Raw genomic sequence first — 17,402 nt, forward strand, 5'->3', positions numbered from 1 at the left:
AAAAAAAAAAAAAAAAAGAAGAATGCAATCTAACTATGGTGTTTAGATGCGGGGCCTTTTGGCTATGATCAGGAATGGATAAAAAATGATGGGTATTGTGACTTTTGCCTGTAATCCCTGCTACTTGGGGGGTTATCAGTACCAGGCCAACCTGGGCTACATAGCAAGGCAATGACAAAGGTTAGAAGGTTGGGAGGAAGGAAGGAGAGAAGGAAGGAAGGAAGGAAGGAAGGTAGGTAGGTAGGTTGGTTAGATAAGGCCATGATAGAGCCCTGGCTAGAGGCACAGACCACACACATGGATTCCCACATATATACCACGCACCATTTGTCCCATCATGACACCTCTGCTGCCTGGGGACACTACCCACTCTTTACAGTCCACCCCAGGTAGGTCAGATAGTCTGTAAAAGCAACTGACATGCTGCTAACACTAAGTCTCAAGTGGTTCCAGTTGTTACATTTAGAATTCAGTTCCTGGCTGCTCAATAGCCACATGTGACCTGTGGCCACCAGATTCAACAGAGAGCGTAGAAGCCATGGGCACACAGGAGAGCCCACTGCCTTGTCCCTTCAGGTGAGCACCTGAGAAAGCTCTCAGGCTCATCTGTGGAGCAGGAAACGGAGGCTCGCTTGGGCTACTGGTGGGATGAACTGTGCGTTAGACGTGGCCCAACACCACAACCCTGCCTCTGCTCCACAAACAGAGAACCAGTGGACATGAGCTTACCAGCTATAAATCCTGCAGTAAGTTTCCTGTCACAGAGCATGGCCCTCAATTCTTTGGTCTTTGCCAAAGGTGGTGTGAGACCTGCACCAGCGCTCTCCTCAGCGAGTGCTGGATATCTCTGAGAGAAACACAGAGGCCTCTGCATGTAGCATGCCACAGTCACTGGGCACAAGAAAGGTGGCCCAGTCTCAGCTCTGGCTGAGAGGCAGATCACAGTGTGGGGAGCAGGGACTCTAGGCTGAATGATAGGGACTGAAGCCAAACTGGGCCAGATGCAACCCTCAGGCCTCACAGGTCAGCAAACCCACTCTTCAAAGTCAGCACTTAGCCAGGAAAGCATTTTTGGGGGGTGACAAATTGATTCACGATATGCAAATTTATGTGCAAATTTGTAGAATTCCCATGTTTCACTCCTTTATATACTCTGAATTTGGGGGCACTTCTGAAAACAGGAGACATTCATAGGAACAAATATTTCCTTCCATTTTTAATAAACATTAAAAACTATCATTTTTTTAAAATGAGAAATAAAGATAAATTAAAAATAAAATTTAAAAAAGGATGAAAATCTACTGAGGATACACTGTTAAAAACATGTAAATAAAGAAAATATCTAATAAAAAAAACATTTCTTTCTAAGGCCTGGTCTATTATGGTAGTGCATGCTTTTAATCTTAGCACTCAGGAGATAGAGGCAGGTGAACACCAGATGAGGAGACGTCCACAGCTGAGAGGCCTGGGGAGCCAGACAGCGTGAGGCATAAGGTGACAGTGACAGAACCACCTTTTGGAAAAGTGACTGTGGAGATGGCTGGACAAGCCTCCAAAGCCACAGAGTTACAATTTTAAAACACTGAGTGATATGGAATGCTGTCAATTACATATGTCAATAAAACTACTTTTAGAACAAAAATACAGCCACATGTCAGACAACTGGAAGCTAGAATTAACATTCTGGGGTAAGCCCTCCTAGAACACTTTGCCTTAAATATATTCAGACAAAACATGGAAATGGTTACAGGTGGGTCTTAAAGGGAAAGTGGGAACTCTGTCCACATTCTGACACAGCTCACTTTTCCTTAGCACCCAATTTTCCTTAGCCTATAGCCAGTTTCAGGAGAAGCAAACACACCACCAGTGGCCAAGTGTCCCCTGGCCACCGACACAACCACCAGATTCCCTTACCACTAGCTTTCCCCAACGTTCACAACAAGAAGCAGTGTCGCAGTGGACACTCAGTAGATCGGATTGTTGGTGCAGGATGCTCTAAAGCTCTGGAGGCCGAGAGCATGAGCTGGCTCACACCTCACGAAGCCAGCTCACCCCAACCCAGTTAAGAGTCTGCTCACACAGTAGTGTGGCTCTGACCCTGCACATATTCATCTCCGAACATCGAAAATAAATCTGCTCAATTGATAGTAGTTAAAAAGAAATTAAGAGACTATTTAATTTAAAATGTTTAAGTTACAGATGCATTTGAGATGCCTCTGTGGATTTATGAGTGGCTAATGTGAGACGCTCCACCCCCAGCTCTGAACAGCTTCATCAACAGGACCTCTTATGTCCGGAGCCATGGCTGCCCCAACTGTAATAACGTAGTGCCTATGACAGAGACCTGCAGGAGTGCTCCCAGCAAGGACCTCCGGGTGAGGCAGAGACACCCAGGCTGTGATGAGCTGTTGCATGCTAAGTTTCCTCCTGGGTCAGATGTTAAGGACCAGGCTAGGAGCAGGAAGAACTAGGCATGCAGCTCCAGGACCAATCCACCCTGTGCACTGGATTCTCCCATCAATGGGAGTCAGCTTGTGTCCCTTCCTGGGCATCAGAGTTTAAAACAGATTTTCAAAGGAAAAAGGAAGCAGGCTAAACCCGGGGAAGGATGGTCTTCTAGCACCCCCTCCCACAGCCTCCCCGTGGACAAAGCCTCCTTTCTGTGTCCCTCAAAGGGGCCCACAGTGAGAGTGCTTCCCTTCCCAGGCACTGCTTAGCCACAGTTGTGTCCACACAGGCTGCCTTTGTCCAGGCCACAGCCAGTGGCAGGAGAGGCATGGACTGCAAGCCAGGAAGCCCCCATTCCAGCCCAAGGGCTCCAGAAACCTCTTTCCCAATAAAGAAAAGACCCCCAGGGAAGGGCTGGGCCCCTCTCTCTTCTCTTGCTGTTTGACAAGAAGAAATTAATCTAGCCGGCAACTTCTGCCCCGAGGCCACCAGAATGACAGACACACTGTCTTTTTACCTCATCAAAAAGGATGAAGCCAGAGCTCAAAGGAGTTTCACAGAATCAAGGAACTTTCATCAAGAAAAAGAAAAACTGACAAGGGGCCATTATTTCTCAGTGCGGCCTCTGGCAGGAACCGTCTCAAAACTCCTCCTTTCCCTAATTTCTCCTTCCCCACTTTCTCCCCAGCCCCTCCTCCATGAGCCCTCTGAATCTTTTCTCTCACAGGCCCCCCAGCCTCCCCCTCCTATCCCCATGCCCATAGGACTGGGCACAGGGTGCACAGAAGCCTCGCCGGGACCTGCAGAGAAACCACCAAGTCCTCCTTGAGTCATTTCCCGACATCGATGCCGCCCCACCCCATCCCAGCTGTTTGCTGCTTGCCGTGTGCACCTCGTGACAAGCGACACTGGTCATGTGAAATGATAGAGCTGGGTCCCCAGTGCCCTGCCTGGAGCAAGTTCCTGGACCTATTTCCCAACCTCTGATGGGGAGCTTGGGATGGGGACTTGAGAGGAGGGGCAGGACTGTGAGGAAGAGTAAAGGAATCAGCATCTCCACAGGCCTGGCCTCATGTCCCAGTCTGAGGAGGCCAGTCTCCAAGAGGACCTAGGGCAGAAGCCATGTGACTCTCAGGCTCTAAGCTGGTGGTAGCCCCAAGGGCTGGAAACAGCTCTCTATGAAGACTCCAGGCTGTGTTCAGCTATGAAATAGGCACTGGGCTAATCACTAATTAAAAGCTACGTTAAACTTTCATTAAAGCCAACAGTATATCCAGTGTCCCCAGCTGTGGGGCACAGAAGGGTCCTGTGAGGGCAGCAGTCAGTTCCAGGAAGACCTGAGGTAACAGAGGGGCTCAGGTCCGAGGGAAGCCTCTCTGTTTCCCCCCAAATCTACCTCTTAAGTCCCCTGAACTGGGATTCTTAAAGCTCCTGGGAACTGGCATCAAAGGTGCCAGGATGACAGGGAATTCACTGGTGCTGAGCCTGACAAACTGGGGAACTGCTACCAGAACAGTCCAGAGAGAAAGGGGAGTGAGAGCGCCAGAGACAGAACACCAACTACGATGTCATCCAGTAAGAAATGGAAAACCCTCACTGGGGGTTCTCAGACCATTCACACATCCGCAGAGGATTCTGGGAACAGAGTAACCCTGAGGCCAGGTCATGGAGCTTTTCTATACCAGGCTAACTTCCTGCCTGGCGCCTGACACCCCAGGGTTTTGGCAGGAAGCCTGCAGCACACTGGCTGCAGGGTACCTACATGTAGTCAAGACACGGGGCTGGGATTGTTTATCTTGAAACTCTGGCACACAGATCTGCTCATTTTCAAACTAAACACAGACCTGGTGAGAAGAACAGATGGGGTGGCTCACGACTCATGGCATGAGGCCGGAGGATGGGAAATGTGAGCTGGGTTCCTGCCCGGACCTGTCTTCTAGGACTGGGAAGCACGTGCCACCTGTGTCACCTGCAGTCTTGGGCATCAGGCAGGTATTGGGATAAAGCAAGCCTCTCGTTCCCATGCCTTTTTTCTTAGACTCCCCTGGTGCCCGCATAAGCCACAAGTCCATGGGAACTTGATGCTGTCACAACACAATTCCTAGGAAAACCCACAAAGTCAGACACCAGGCCAGCTGTGGGACTGAAATGTTTCAAGCCAATGACATAAGGAGCGGACAAGGGCATAGGAGGGAACTGCAGTCCTTGGAGATGCTCTCCACAGTTTTCCAAAAGAACAGGGGTGCCCAGGACAGAGAAAGGGGGGTCAGTGTTGGGTCCATCTCCCCACAGTTCCTCCCTGCAGCTTCCTGGGGACCAGGAGGTCCCCATCAGCGACACATGCTGATCAGTGACACACGCTGATCAGTGACACATGCTGTTGAGCCTCAACATGGCCTGGATGACTAGAAAGAGGAGTGTGGGAGCTGCTCAGAGAGTTTGTGACACAGAAACAAACTGATGTTCCCAGTCAGCTGCTGTCCACGGTGCAGAAGGAACCCCACATTTTGACACAGGTGTGCTCCTGGCTAGGAAAATGTGCCTACAGGAGTTGGGGACAAACTAGCCAAAAGTGTTGTAGATTGGGTGGCCACACCCACATGGGAATGCACAGTGGCCTTCTGAGGTGTTAAAGGCCCACCCTGGGCCTGGAGAATTCCCTTGAGGTCATTATAAAGGCAGGGAATTCTTAGGCTCTGTCTAAAAGACCCAAGAACTTCCAAGTGGGCCAGACCCTTGGAGAGATGGCACAGCCAAAATTGTGGAAAGGCACCAGTCGTTTCATGGCTCTCACGAATAATTAATTGGCTTTTTAAAGAGAGTAACTCCCTTCAGGATACCACAGACCTAAACCATTTCAAGATCAAGAAAAACAGTCACTTCCTTAACACAGGATAGTGTTTATGTGCACAACCCTTCTCCACAATCAAGAAGACCCAGAAGCGGGAAGGCACGGCTGGCAAAGGCCTTCCTACGCCGGGTGCAACCCTGTCTCCCACTCTCCAGAGTCTCCATGAGCATCTGCTGTTACTGTCACCAAGACTTCTGGGTCACAGATCCCTGCTACTCAGTAGCCTTTCTTAACTTCCTGGCACCCCACCCTGGACACCTCACCCCTACAGCCAGAGCTGCCGGCACTATAGCTACAACTGTAACTGCCCTGAGTAGCTACTGCTCCCAGCCAGTGCTTCCAGCTGTAGACCAACTCCAGGAAGGTACCCCTCCTGGCAGAATTTTCTTGTGGCTTTGAGAGGGCTCGTCCTTTTGAAATGGCTGTTCTGTGTGACAGCAACGCACTCCTTTACTGCTCCGACAGTAACTCCCTCTACAAGCCCCTCCTTCCTTCTAGTTATTTCTTTCTGGTGCAGAGCATTCTGGGAATTTTCAAAGTGGCAGCCCTGAGCTGCCTTCAGATATGGCCCTGGGCTGCTCTTCAGCCATTCAGACTTGGGTCCTGAGCACTTAAGTAAATGAGAGGGGAGGTAGTGGGTATTCTCATGGAGAAGACTTGCCTAGGTCAGGAGGGAGGAAGGGTTGTGTGGAGGTCTGCATAAGAATGGCTCCCATGGACTCAAAAGTTTGAGTGCCTAGTCACCAGCGAGTGAGGCTGTTTGAGAAGGATTAGGAGGTGTGGCCTCCTTAGAGGAAATGTGTCACTGGGTTTTGAGGTTTCAAAAGCACCCCTCCCTCTTCCTCTCCTCCTCCCCCTTCCCCTCCCCCTCCCTCTCCTTCTCTCTCCCCCTCTGCCTGCTGCCTGTGGACTTCCCACCATGATAGTAATAGACAAACCCTCTGAAACTATAAATGCTATCTGTTAGCGGAGTCGCCTTGGTCGCGTGTCTCTTCCTTCACAGCAATAAAGCAGTAACTAAGACCTTTTGTTTACAGGATGAGGACATAACCAGGTGGGACATAACCTTCGACAATGTTACTCTCATTAGGGAGGGCTTGGAGGGAGGGTGCAGCGGGGTGTCGGCATCACTGGCTCAGTCGTGTGAGCATGAACTGATGGTTCTGCGGCTCACCCCAGCCCTGCCAGGCTGTGTGTGCACAGTCAGAACACTCTTCCATGTGTTCCTGTTCAGACTTGCAGTTATGTGAGTCTTCAGTTCCTGCAACAACGCTGCTGCCAAATCTATATCTAATCTACAGGGTGATGCTGATGCTGGAGGGCACTGGGAAGCCATGAAGGATCTGTTCCTTCAGATGGATGCCAGGAAAACTGTTCGTTGGTCTGTGGGGCCGCAGCCATGCTATAGGAAGGGTGGGAGCTAGCTATAGGTCTCAGTCTGGACCGGTGGGCCCTACTTGCTCTGCTCCGGCTACTCAGCACCATCTCAGGGGCCACTGGATCTGCCCCTCCTCCCATCTCTTGCCTCACATCAGCTGCTGGGTCCCGCCCCCTCCAACAAGGCCGTGCCAGAACCAGAGTAGGTACTGAGGCCTTTCAGGTCTGGCTGCTGTGTTCCCCAGTGAGCTGGGCCCCGGTTGTAAGCGCCAGCCCCCACTTCTCTAAACTGCTTGCACTTCCCATTTCCTCCAATTTCAAACTTCAGTTTCCTCTTCAGCGATGTCTACAAGCAACTTAATTCATTCACCAAATTGTCCACTGAGGTTGTCACACTATTCATTCCAACAGATGCTACTTTAAAAAAAAAATGTCCTTCCTAGCCTTCTGTCCTCCTGCAGTGTGTCCCCATCTGTCACCCTGACTCCGTAGTTTTATCACTCCAGCCATCCCTTCATACACACACACACACACACACACACACACACACACACACCCGCAAGCAGGCTTGCTTTGTACACCTGGCCCCCTTAGCTCGCACTCCTTGGATCTTTATTTAGGGAAGTTCTTTCAGACTGACAGAGATGACTGGTTTTGCTTTGGTGGGCACATCATTGCCCTCCACATGGTGGATGCTGACCCAATGCTGACCTAGATCACATGACTGTGGCTTTCAGACCACAGATGGGGACACAGCATCAGGTCGAGCAGCACACGAGCAGCACCTGCTACAGCTCACTTCTTCCAAAAGCTACTGTCATACATATGTGGCCCAGTGCGGGGCTTCGGGTGCCAGTCTGAAGGCCTGCTAATGTAAGGAGGACTGCTCGGCTACACGTGAAGTAGCCACACAGACCCATACCTGAAGCTCCTGCCAGTTCTGCCTGTGCTCTCTTCTGGGACTACCAATTTGAACAACAAATAGAGACAGGAGCCACCCCTCAGCTGGCATATTCCATCAGCCGCCTAAAGCAGGATGGGAAGGGAAAAGAGCCCCTCACCCCAGAGTCTGACTGAAGTCTCTCACTAGATGAGAACCAAAAGTTCCAGGATCATTAAAACTTTGCAAAAAGAGAGACGATATTTCTTTCTTATAGAGATATCTCAAATAAGAACATTTGCATAGTGACAAACTTTGAGTAGAAAGGGCACCACCAAGTAAATTTACCAGTGAATTGGGACTGTAGGGGCACACAGTCACATTAAAAATCTTATCAGGAAAACAGGGTGCAAGGACTTACTGGATACATCAGACCATGGAAGGATGCAAGCCCCTCCCACGAAGGTGAGAACGCCAAGCATGGTGGTGACCCCAGGAGCAATCACCTGACCCCTGGTGCGCATCAAGCACTGAGAGACTTTCTAATCTCCCCAGGAACTCTGTCTTGGCTTGATCACCACTGGTGATATGGCCTACTAGGACTGCTGTCCATCTGTCCACCAGTCTGGGCCTGCACAGTCCATCTGTCCCCACGTCCACTCACCTGGACTAGGCACTCCCTTCTTGTCACCTCATTCCTGAGGCTCAAATCTGATCTTGCAGCCTGACTCTCCTCCAGCCCTCTGAGCTTCACCCTGGCTTGTTATTATACCGATAAAGAGTTATTTTTACTTTTTATCAGTTTCACTGTTCTCAAGACTTTTGAAATCCCATGAGCTCTGCTGCAGTGTAGATACATATGTGCATACATACGTGTATGCATGCATACCTACATATTTATATATGCTGAGTGATTTGTAATGAGTAATCTCAGAGTTAATATTAGTTATTGAGATTATAATAAAAGAATCTGTGTTCACCTCTATCAGGGCTAAGTGGAACTATATAGTAAATTGTTGTCACCAAAACCTGTCTGAATTTATTACTTCTCTTACGTTGTATACGTCCCTGAAGTAGCATCTTCAGGACACAACCTTTTGAGATGCGACTGTAGAAGCCACCAAAAACACACATTGCAAAGCCACTCTGACACGACTCTCTTGGGAAGCCTACACTACAGGTAGGAACATGTTACCCTTTCCCCAAGTATGTCTCTGTCAACGTCAGCACTGACACATAAGTTAAAACCCCCTTCTTTCTACTAAGTTCTAATCCTGCTTCATACTGATTCGCCTGAGAATTCTACAACAAAGTCAAAAGTCCCTCCTTGACCCACGTAGAAGTCTCTGAAAAGGTTTTCTTAGGCGACTGGAAAAAGTAGGGCACTGTTTCCAGCCCCTACCCAACTGCTACTGACACCTAAGATAGGAAATCAACTAAGAAAGCCAGTCAGGACCAGAAAGATGGCTGGGGCGGGGGGATGGGGGGGGGCAGGGAAGAACTTTCCCCAAACCTCACCATTTGAGTTCAAAACTGGGTCCCACAGAGTGGAAGGGGAAAACCAGTCCCCACCAGTTGTCCTCTGACCACCATTCATTCATTCACCCCGCCACAGGTGACGGGAGGGTAACACAACACCATTTTTTTCTAGAGAAAAAATTACCATCCCAGAATCAATTTCACCAACCTCACAAGCATTCTTCAGCAGAATTGTCTCCTGACAGTATTTTTCAGGGTTTATTTTTGTTTTTTTCTTTACAAAAAAAAATCTAAAGTGTGCATAAATAACAACACAAACAGCTGTAACCATGGGACCTCGGCAGGGTGGCTTCAAGGCAGACAGAATGGATACGCCATCCACCTCCCTTGGGGCAGGCAACATTAGTGGTTTTCCAAAAATTCAACTCATTAAGTCATCAAGACACGCTGTTTGCTGCCACTAAGCAAGGATATAATTCGTCTGCTAAAAATGCTCTTAAAATCAGAGCAGTGTTTTGAGACCACACAACCCATAATTCTAAACCCAAAAGGTGGAGTCCCTGGCTCCAGATTGTCTCCTTTGATCTTGAAGAACCGCAAGGGAGGCTGGCACGCCTGCCTTGATGATATTCTTGGCTCCCTTACTAGCTCCAACAGTAACTACACAGCCTCCTTGCTATTTCTACACTTACGCTCAGATCACTGCTGAAGGCTCTACAGTGTCACTTCCTGTCCCCACATGCTCCTAGACACAGCTCAGACTCTCCTTAGACTGGGAGCTTATTGGCAAAGCAAGGTCTGAGCCCCAGGATGCTGGGGCAGATATCCACACTAACAATTCATGCTAAAGGCAAAAGCTCTTGTCCTGGACCTCAAGCACACGAGTTACAGGTCCTGTTATATTCTCATTCTCCTTGGCTGACCCTCCCTTGCTCAAAATGTGCCAATAAAGGCTTTCTGGACCTTTCTCCTCAGTTAACAGCTCTGTGTACCAAGCATGCGTCTCTTAAACTTTTAAAAAGAAACACGGTGCAGGAAGAGGAAGCTTTCACATATTTCCTCCCTTAAAATTCTCACTTGAACTCTTAATGCAGACTTTTTAAGAAATGAGAACTTTGCAGATATGGATGTTTTGCCTACACAGATGCAGTGCATGCCTAGTTCCCGCAGAGGCCAGAAAAGGGGGCATTCCCTGGAACTGAAGGTGAGGATGGTGGTGAGCCACTTTGTGGGTAATGAAACCCAAGACCTCTGCAGAAACAGCGACAGCTCCTAACTGCTTAGTCATCTCTCCAGCCTCATTTTCAAGCTTTCCCAAGAAGTTCTTCTCAGGTCCGGGGGGGGGGGGGTAGGGGGAAGATGTGGGTTCAAGAGTTTCTCATACTTCAGTGCCCTGGAGAGCAGGAACATCAGGCCAGAGATGCCTACTATAGCCCGAATCCAGTGGGTACTTCTTCACATGAAAACCTCACATGGGCAGCCTGGCACTCAGAATCAAATAAATAAATAAAAGTAAAAATCAATTAAGTAAGAATCTAATAAAAAGGAGAAATGGACATTACCAGAGTGACTTCTCGACAATTTTGGTCCGGAAAACCTCCTCCTGGTCCAGGTTCACAGTGCAGTAGCAGTCCCTCATCTTGTTTGGCCCCGGGTAGGAAGGAAGATTCTTGGCTTCACCTAAAGAGTCAATGAGACACGGACCAGCTTAGCACAGATTGTTCAACACACACACACACACACACACACACACACACACACACACACACACATATATGTAGTCACATATACTGTAAAGCTACCACACAACAGTCAGCACCGCCGTCACCCGTCACTTCACAAGCAGACCTGTGCCTTCACCTTGCACACTCACTCGCTCTTTGTGTGGTTTGGTCTTCTGAAAAGTCAAAACATTGTTTAGAATCATGTTTGTCACACATCTATCTTCCTCTAGAGCAAATGAGGGGAACACACCACCCCAAGTCTGCCTTTCCCCTTGGTGTATCCAGGCACCATTGCGGAACAAGAATCCCTGCCTTAGGATGGAAGACTGTTGTGTGTGTGTTTTCCCACATTGGTCCCTTCCATTTATAAAAACGTTAATCAAGGTAAAAGGCCCACAGAATGCAGTGCCGTAGCCATCTCAAAGCATAGAATATAGGGTAAGCTATATTCTATACTATATAGAATATAGGTGCGCCAATGCCTCCACCCACCATGGTCCCCTTTATCTCATGTTGGACATCTTCCCCTTTCAGCAGGGCCTGCCACGCCTCCCTCCTGTGTCTCCTGCACCTCCCAGCTCCCAGCATTCTACTTCCTGTCTGTGTTGCTGAGGCTCTGCCTCTGACAGCTCTAGCAGCTGCCCCTGTGAAACTATGAGTATCTTCTTTGACTACCTTACTTCACTTAGCCTGCATCCACACTGCAGGATGCTGTGGCACAGATGCAAATGTCCCCAAAGACTCATATAGGACACAGGGTTGGTCCCTGGGGTGGCACTACTGGGAAACAGTGTAGCCTTTAGGGATGGGAGGCTTTGGATAGGTTTTGAGATTGTGCCCTTGAAGGGTTGTGGGACTCTGGTCTGCCCTCTCTCTTTTGCTTCCTGGCCATGAGATGAGCAGTAAGTGTCACCAGTGTCATGGCCATCTCCCCAGAGTCCTAAAGCCACGGATCCGCGCGGTCTCAACCTGTAATCTCCAAGACTGCAGAGCAATTTATGATTTTCTTTCTTTCAAGGCTAAATACCAACCCATGTTTGCACAGAAAACATTTTGTCCATTCGTGTGTTAAGTGGCTCTTTATGTTTAATTGTTTCATTATGGCCAAGATAGCTGTAACCACAAGGAGTCATTTTTCATTCACAATATTAAACTATAAACTCCAACTATGATTTGCCAGTTGGGAAAAAGTCTAGAAGGAGAAGCCTGCTATGGCCCCTGCTTCCCTACCTCGGGCCCTTCTTCCTCTGAGAAGCCCTACAAAAGTTCTGAATGTGTTTGGAGATTGCAGGAGATTCTGAGACAGCCAGTGCCAGCATGCACTGCAGAACATTCTTGTCATCCTGCAGCTCTCTGCCCACAGATAAGTCTAGGCTTTTTTCCAAACACACCCATTAGTTCTTGGGTCAGAAGCACAGAACAGCTCTAGACATGGCGCAGTCTAAGGGTGAACAACACGAGTAGGAGCTTCCATCCTAGACACTGGCACCCATCTAAGCGCAGCCAGGTGAAGAAATACCTCTGAAACCCCCTTGCCTTCTAAAACTGTCTGAGTTGTACTGGTTCTAAAGGAACCTGGCACCAGATGTCCACGTACGGCAGTTCACTGGAATAGAGAGAGACAGGACACCATTCCATCACATCAACATAAGAGAAGAAGGGAGGTTGAAGATTCAGTTTCCAAGGTTCTACTGTTGCATAGCAATTTCTTATAAGTTTAAAGCTTCCATCCTGGAAAGATGCTCCTTAAGACTCATGAAATAAACTAACTCAAAGTCTCAGGAAGTCCCTGAAACTTACCAGAATTACACAGTCCCTACCAAGTCTCCCAAGATTATTTAAATAGCCAGGTCTGCTTAAAAGAGGTCTCCAGTTGTTGAACTGCCAGTCCTGCAAAAATCTTCAGGTTTCTTGCTTTTGTGAGTTGTCACCCACGCTTGGGTGGGTTTTGTCGGCTCAGCTGCTTTGAGTTGTTCCTGCTCTTGTACATAACTCCTCATCTATACTCCTGTAAGTAACCCCAGGAAACTTAAGTTGGATTTTGGTGATATCAGTGCCAGTTAGCTATTAGGTGAATAAATATTTGTTCATGTCTTCCCTGGAGCAGTGCTAAAAACAGCCAGCAAAACATGAAGTTACACAATGGCACCTTTCAATACCACTTTATGTTGGTATTGACAAGCAACACAATCAGCTAAGCCACAGCAAAGCTCTACACTCAAGGCTGGGTCGGACAGCACCAGTCTTACCCTCCTCAAATTTTATCCTCCTCAGCTTTTCTGAGAAAAAGAATTCAACTAGAAATATACCAACTTACAAAATGGTCAACTAAAAAGTCCATAGAGCATCTAGCTCACTTTTAAACTTTTCATTAAGGTTGTTCTCTGAGACATGAAATGAAGAAGGTTAGCAAGAGTTTTTTTCTAACAAGCAATATTTTTTATATTGCATTTTCTTTCTGATGACCTATATCAATACATGTTATCTCTTGGAGCTGCCCACAGGTCTTAACATGCATGAAGCTGTTTCAACAGTGGGTGGATAGAGTCTATTTGGTGCCTCAGTTACCTCTTCCCTGAGAAGACAAGACACTGTGCTCTAAATCTGACCAGTTCAAAGATCTTGGAGTTTTTTCATGTGGGTCTGTGGGGGAGCTTCACTCTAGTAGGTGAATACTCTACCACTAACCTCCATTCCTAGATTTTTTTTTTTGAGATAGAGTCTTGCTAAGTAAGTTGTGCATGCTAGCCTTGAGTTTGTGATCATCCACTTTAGCCTCCTGAGTAGCTTGGATTCCAGTTCTTCACCACCAAGCCCAATGAACCCTGGAGTTAAAGGCCCACTGTGGAATCAATTATGGACAATAGTGGTTCAGAGAAAAACCATAAGGAATATTTCTTGCAGTCACCCTCACCCAAGAAACACAGCTTTCCCAGAATGTCCACTTCTTCATGGGTAGACTCAAGACATGGCCAACATGTTTGAGGTAACACTGAGCCCAGCCTCCACACTTCAGGAGACCAAGCTCTGCTGGCTTCCCAAGACATGGTGGCCTTAGACTACATACATCATCCATGGGGCCCACAAGGAATTCACAGGCAAGAACAAGGTTCACAGCTTCTACGCTGAGCTAAGCTACAAGTACCCTTCTGAGTCTACAGTACCTTCTTCATCTCCTGCCAAACTACATAGGTTTCTTTTCCTTTCTAAAAAAATAGCGTATATTTGTTGTGCATGGCATTGGTTTTCATAAAGACAATTTATATATATATAAATTATATGTATATAATTTATATGTATATGATATTCATCCCAGTTTTACCCTTTCTCCTTAGTGCTCCCTTCTGCTCTTCCCATTAGTCTTATTTAATCTCTCAATCTACCTTCTGTTTTTATCACACACACACACACACACACACACACACACACACACACAGAATCCTCGCAGGGCCAGGCATGGTGGCACAAGCCTTTAGTCTCAGCACCCACCTAGCATTCAGGAGGCAGCAATCTCTGTAAGTACAAGGCCAGCCAGGTCAGCATAGCTACAGGACAGCTGAAACTACACAGTCTACCTGGTCTCAGATTAAAAATAAAGTAAAATAAAATATACTGTTGGACCCACAAATAAGAGAAAAGGTGGTAGTTGTGGAGGTTTGGATAAGAATGACCCACAGGCTCAGAGACTTGAATGCTCATTTATCAGGGAGTGGCACTGTTTGAAAGGATTAGGCGATGTGTCCTTGTTGGAAGAAGTGTGTCACTCGGGGCAGGATTTGAGGTCTCAAAAGCTCAAGCCAGGGCCTTTCTCTCTCTCCTGCTGCCCATGGATCTGATGTAGAAATCTCAGCTACTTCTGCCTGCATGACACCATGATTCCTGCCATGATGGTAATGGACTGAACCTCTGACTCTGAGCTAGCCCCAATTAAATGTTTTCCTTTATTGGAGTTGCTGTGGTCATTGTGTCAGCAACCGAACACTGACTAAGACAGCATCCATCTTTCTGTCTGTCTTACTTAATGTGAAGGTCTCCATCTTCCAGCACCTGATGGAAGTTCACTCTTCTTTAAGGCTGAATAAAATCCCACTGTGCATACATGCAATCTCTTTATCCATTCACTGCTGATGGACCTTCAGGCTGAGCCCATGACTTGACAGTTAAGGACAGTGCTGCAATGAACCTGGATGTGAGCAGGGCATCCCTGCAGTGTGACCCATGATCCTTTAGTTAAATGCTCAGGAGTGGGACAGCTGCATCACAGGATGGTTCTCATTTTAGTTTGTTGGGGGAAACTCCACAAAGCCTGGACAAACCTTTATGCCCATCGCCAGTGATAAGGGTTCCTTTTCCTCCGTGTCCCGGACAGAATTTGCTTGTCTGAGTGACAGGCAGTCTGACTGTGGTAGAGTGAAGTATCAACGTGGTTTTGGTTTGTTTCCCTGATGGCTGGGGGACATCTCTTCATGTTTACTAGTCATTAGTACTGGGCGGTTTGAGAGCCGTGTGCTCACTTCTTCATTAGCCCATTAGTTTGCTGGACTGTTTGGTTTTCTGGTGTGTGTTTTTAATTCATTATACATCCTAAATATTAATCTTTTATCAGATCTCTATCCTATGGAGATTTTTATTTCCTATTCTGATAGCTGACTCTTCTTTTGATAATTGTTTTGCTGTGCAGATGCTCTTTAATTTCACACAACTCCATTTATCAATTTTTGGCATTACTTAACAAGCCATCGTAGTCCTTCTCAGGAAGCCTCTGGCTATGCCTGGATCTTAAAGTGGTTTCCTATAACAGCTGTTAAGCTGTAGATTTTCAGTTCTTATGTGATCACCTTTGGCCCATTTGGTTTTGTTTTTTGTTTTTTTGTTTTTTGTTTTTTTAACAGGATGAGAGATCTACCTTCATTCTTCTATACCTAGAGATTTCCAGTTTTCCTGGCACGGTTGGTGAAGAGCTGTCTTTTTTATAATATATATCTTTGGCACCTTTGCCATTTTTTTCTAGTTCTGGTTAATATTGTCATTGGGAATTTTAAGAGAGTTTTAACTCTGTGTGTGTGTGTGTGTGTTTACACACATGTGGCTGAACGAATCTGTGTGCACAAATGTAGTGGCCAGAAGAAGGTATCTTATTCTCTCAGAGCTGGAGGCATAGGCATGTAAGGGACAGCCATGGGTGATAGGATCTGACCTTTGGTCCCCCATCATCAAACAGCAAATCTCTGAACTGCTGAGTCAGCTTCCCAGTCCCTCGCTGGCATTTCAATGGGGATTGAATTGAGTCTATAGGTTCCTTTTGGCAATACAGCCATTCTTCACAATGTTAATTCTGCTAATCCATGAGCACGGGAGGCCGGCCCTTGTATCTTGTGTCTTCTTTAACTTTGTTCATTAGTGTCTTTAAGGGTTTTGTTGTAAAGACCTTTTACCCGTGGTCAAGCTCATCCCTCGGCATTTGCAATGCTATTGTGAATAGGACTGCCTTTTACATTTCCTTCTTAGCATATATGTTATCATTATGTAGAAGGGCTACTGATTTTTGCGTGTTAATTTTGTGATCTTTACCCTACTGGAAGTGTTCACCAGTTCCAAGAGCTCAGCGGAGTCTTTTCTGTTCTTCTGTACAGGATCACATTGTTTGCAAATAGAGATAAATTTTGTTTCCCATTGTAATCCCTTGTACCCTTTCTCTTGTCTTATTACACTAGCTGAGACATGGGAGATACACTGACGAGAGTGGAGCGAGTGAATGCCCCTGCCTTGTTGCCCATTTCAGTGTAACTGCTTTGAGGTCTCCTGTTTAGTAAAATGTTTATATGGGCTTATAACAAAGAGCCTTTACTATACTGTCTTTCTACTCTTTGTTTAAGGTTTTTCATCAAGAAGGAATGTTGGACTTTATCAAGGATCTTTTCTGTATCTATTGATAAAGTCATACCATTTTTTTCTTTGTGACAGTTAATGTGATATATATGTGTCGATTTATTAGATATTTTCTTCATTTACATTTCAAATGCTATCCCGAAAGTCTCCTATACCCTCCCTCCGCCCTGTTCCCCTATCCACTCACTCCCACTTCTTGGCCCTGGCATTCCCCTGTACTGAAGCATATAAAGTTTGCAAGACCAAGGGGCCTCTCTTCCCAATCATGGCCGACTAGGCCATCTTCTGCTACATATGCAGCTAGAGACACAAGCTCTGGGCGTACTGGTTAGTTCATATTGTTATTCCACCTATAGGGTTGCAGACCCCTTCAGCTCTTGGGTACTTTCTTTAGCTCCTACATTGGGGGCCCTGTGTTCCATCCTGTAGATGACTGTGAACATCCACTTCTCTTGTGAGACTTGCACTGGCATAGTCTCACAAGAGACAGCTATATCAGAGTCCTTTCAGCAAAATCTTGCTGGTGTATGCAATAGTGTCTGTGTTTGGTGACTGATTATGGGATGGACCCCCAGGTGGGGCAGTCTCTGGATGGTCCATCCTTTCGTCTTAGCTCCAAACTTTGTCTTTGCAACTCCTTCCATGGATATTTAATTCCCTATTCTAGGGAGGAAGGAAGTATCCACGAGTTGGTCTTCTTTCTTGATTTTCTTGTGTTTTGGAAGTTGTATCTTGGATATTCTAGGTTTCTGGG

General features: G+C 47.0%; 1 protein-coding gene across 2 annotated transcripts in view; it reads right to left on the bottom strand.

The window, feature by feature from the left end:
* Nucleotides 1–17,402, bottom strand: part of Rasa3 (RAS p21 protein activator 3) — a 108,408-nt gene that overhangs the window by 48,900 nt on the left and 42,106 nt on the right. For both annotated transcript variants that reach the window (XM_021170174.2, XM_029480822.1), the window contains exon 2: nt 10,598–10,715. In XM_021170174.2, the coding sequence (XP_021025833.1) occupies nt 10,598–10,715 (118 nt within the window). The remainder of the gene's footprint in view (nt 1–10,597; nt 10,716–17,402) is intronic.

The sequence above is a fragment of the Mus caroli genome, chromosome 8 (assembly GCF_900094665.2).
Source record: "Mus caroli chromosome 8, CAROLI_EIJ_v1.1, whole genome shotgun sequence".
Lineage (NCBI taxonomy): Eukaryota > Metazoa > Chordata > Mammalia > Rodentia > Muridae > Mus > Mus caroli.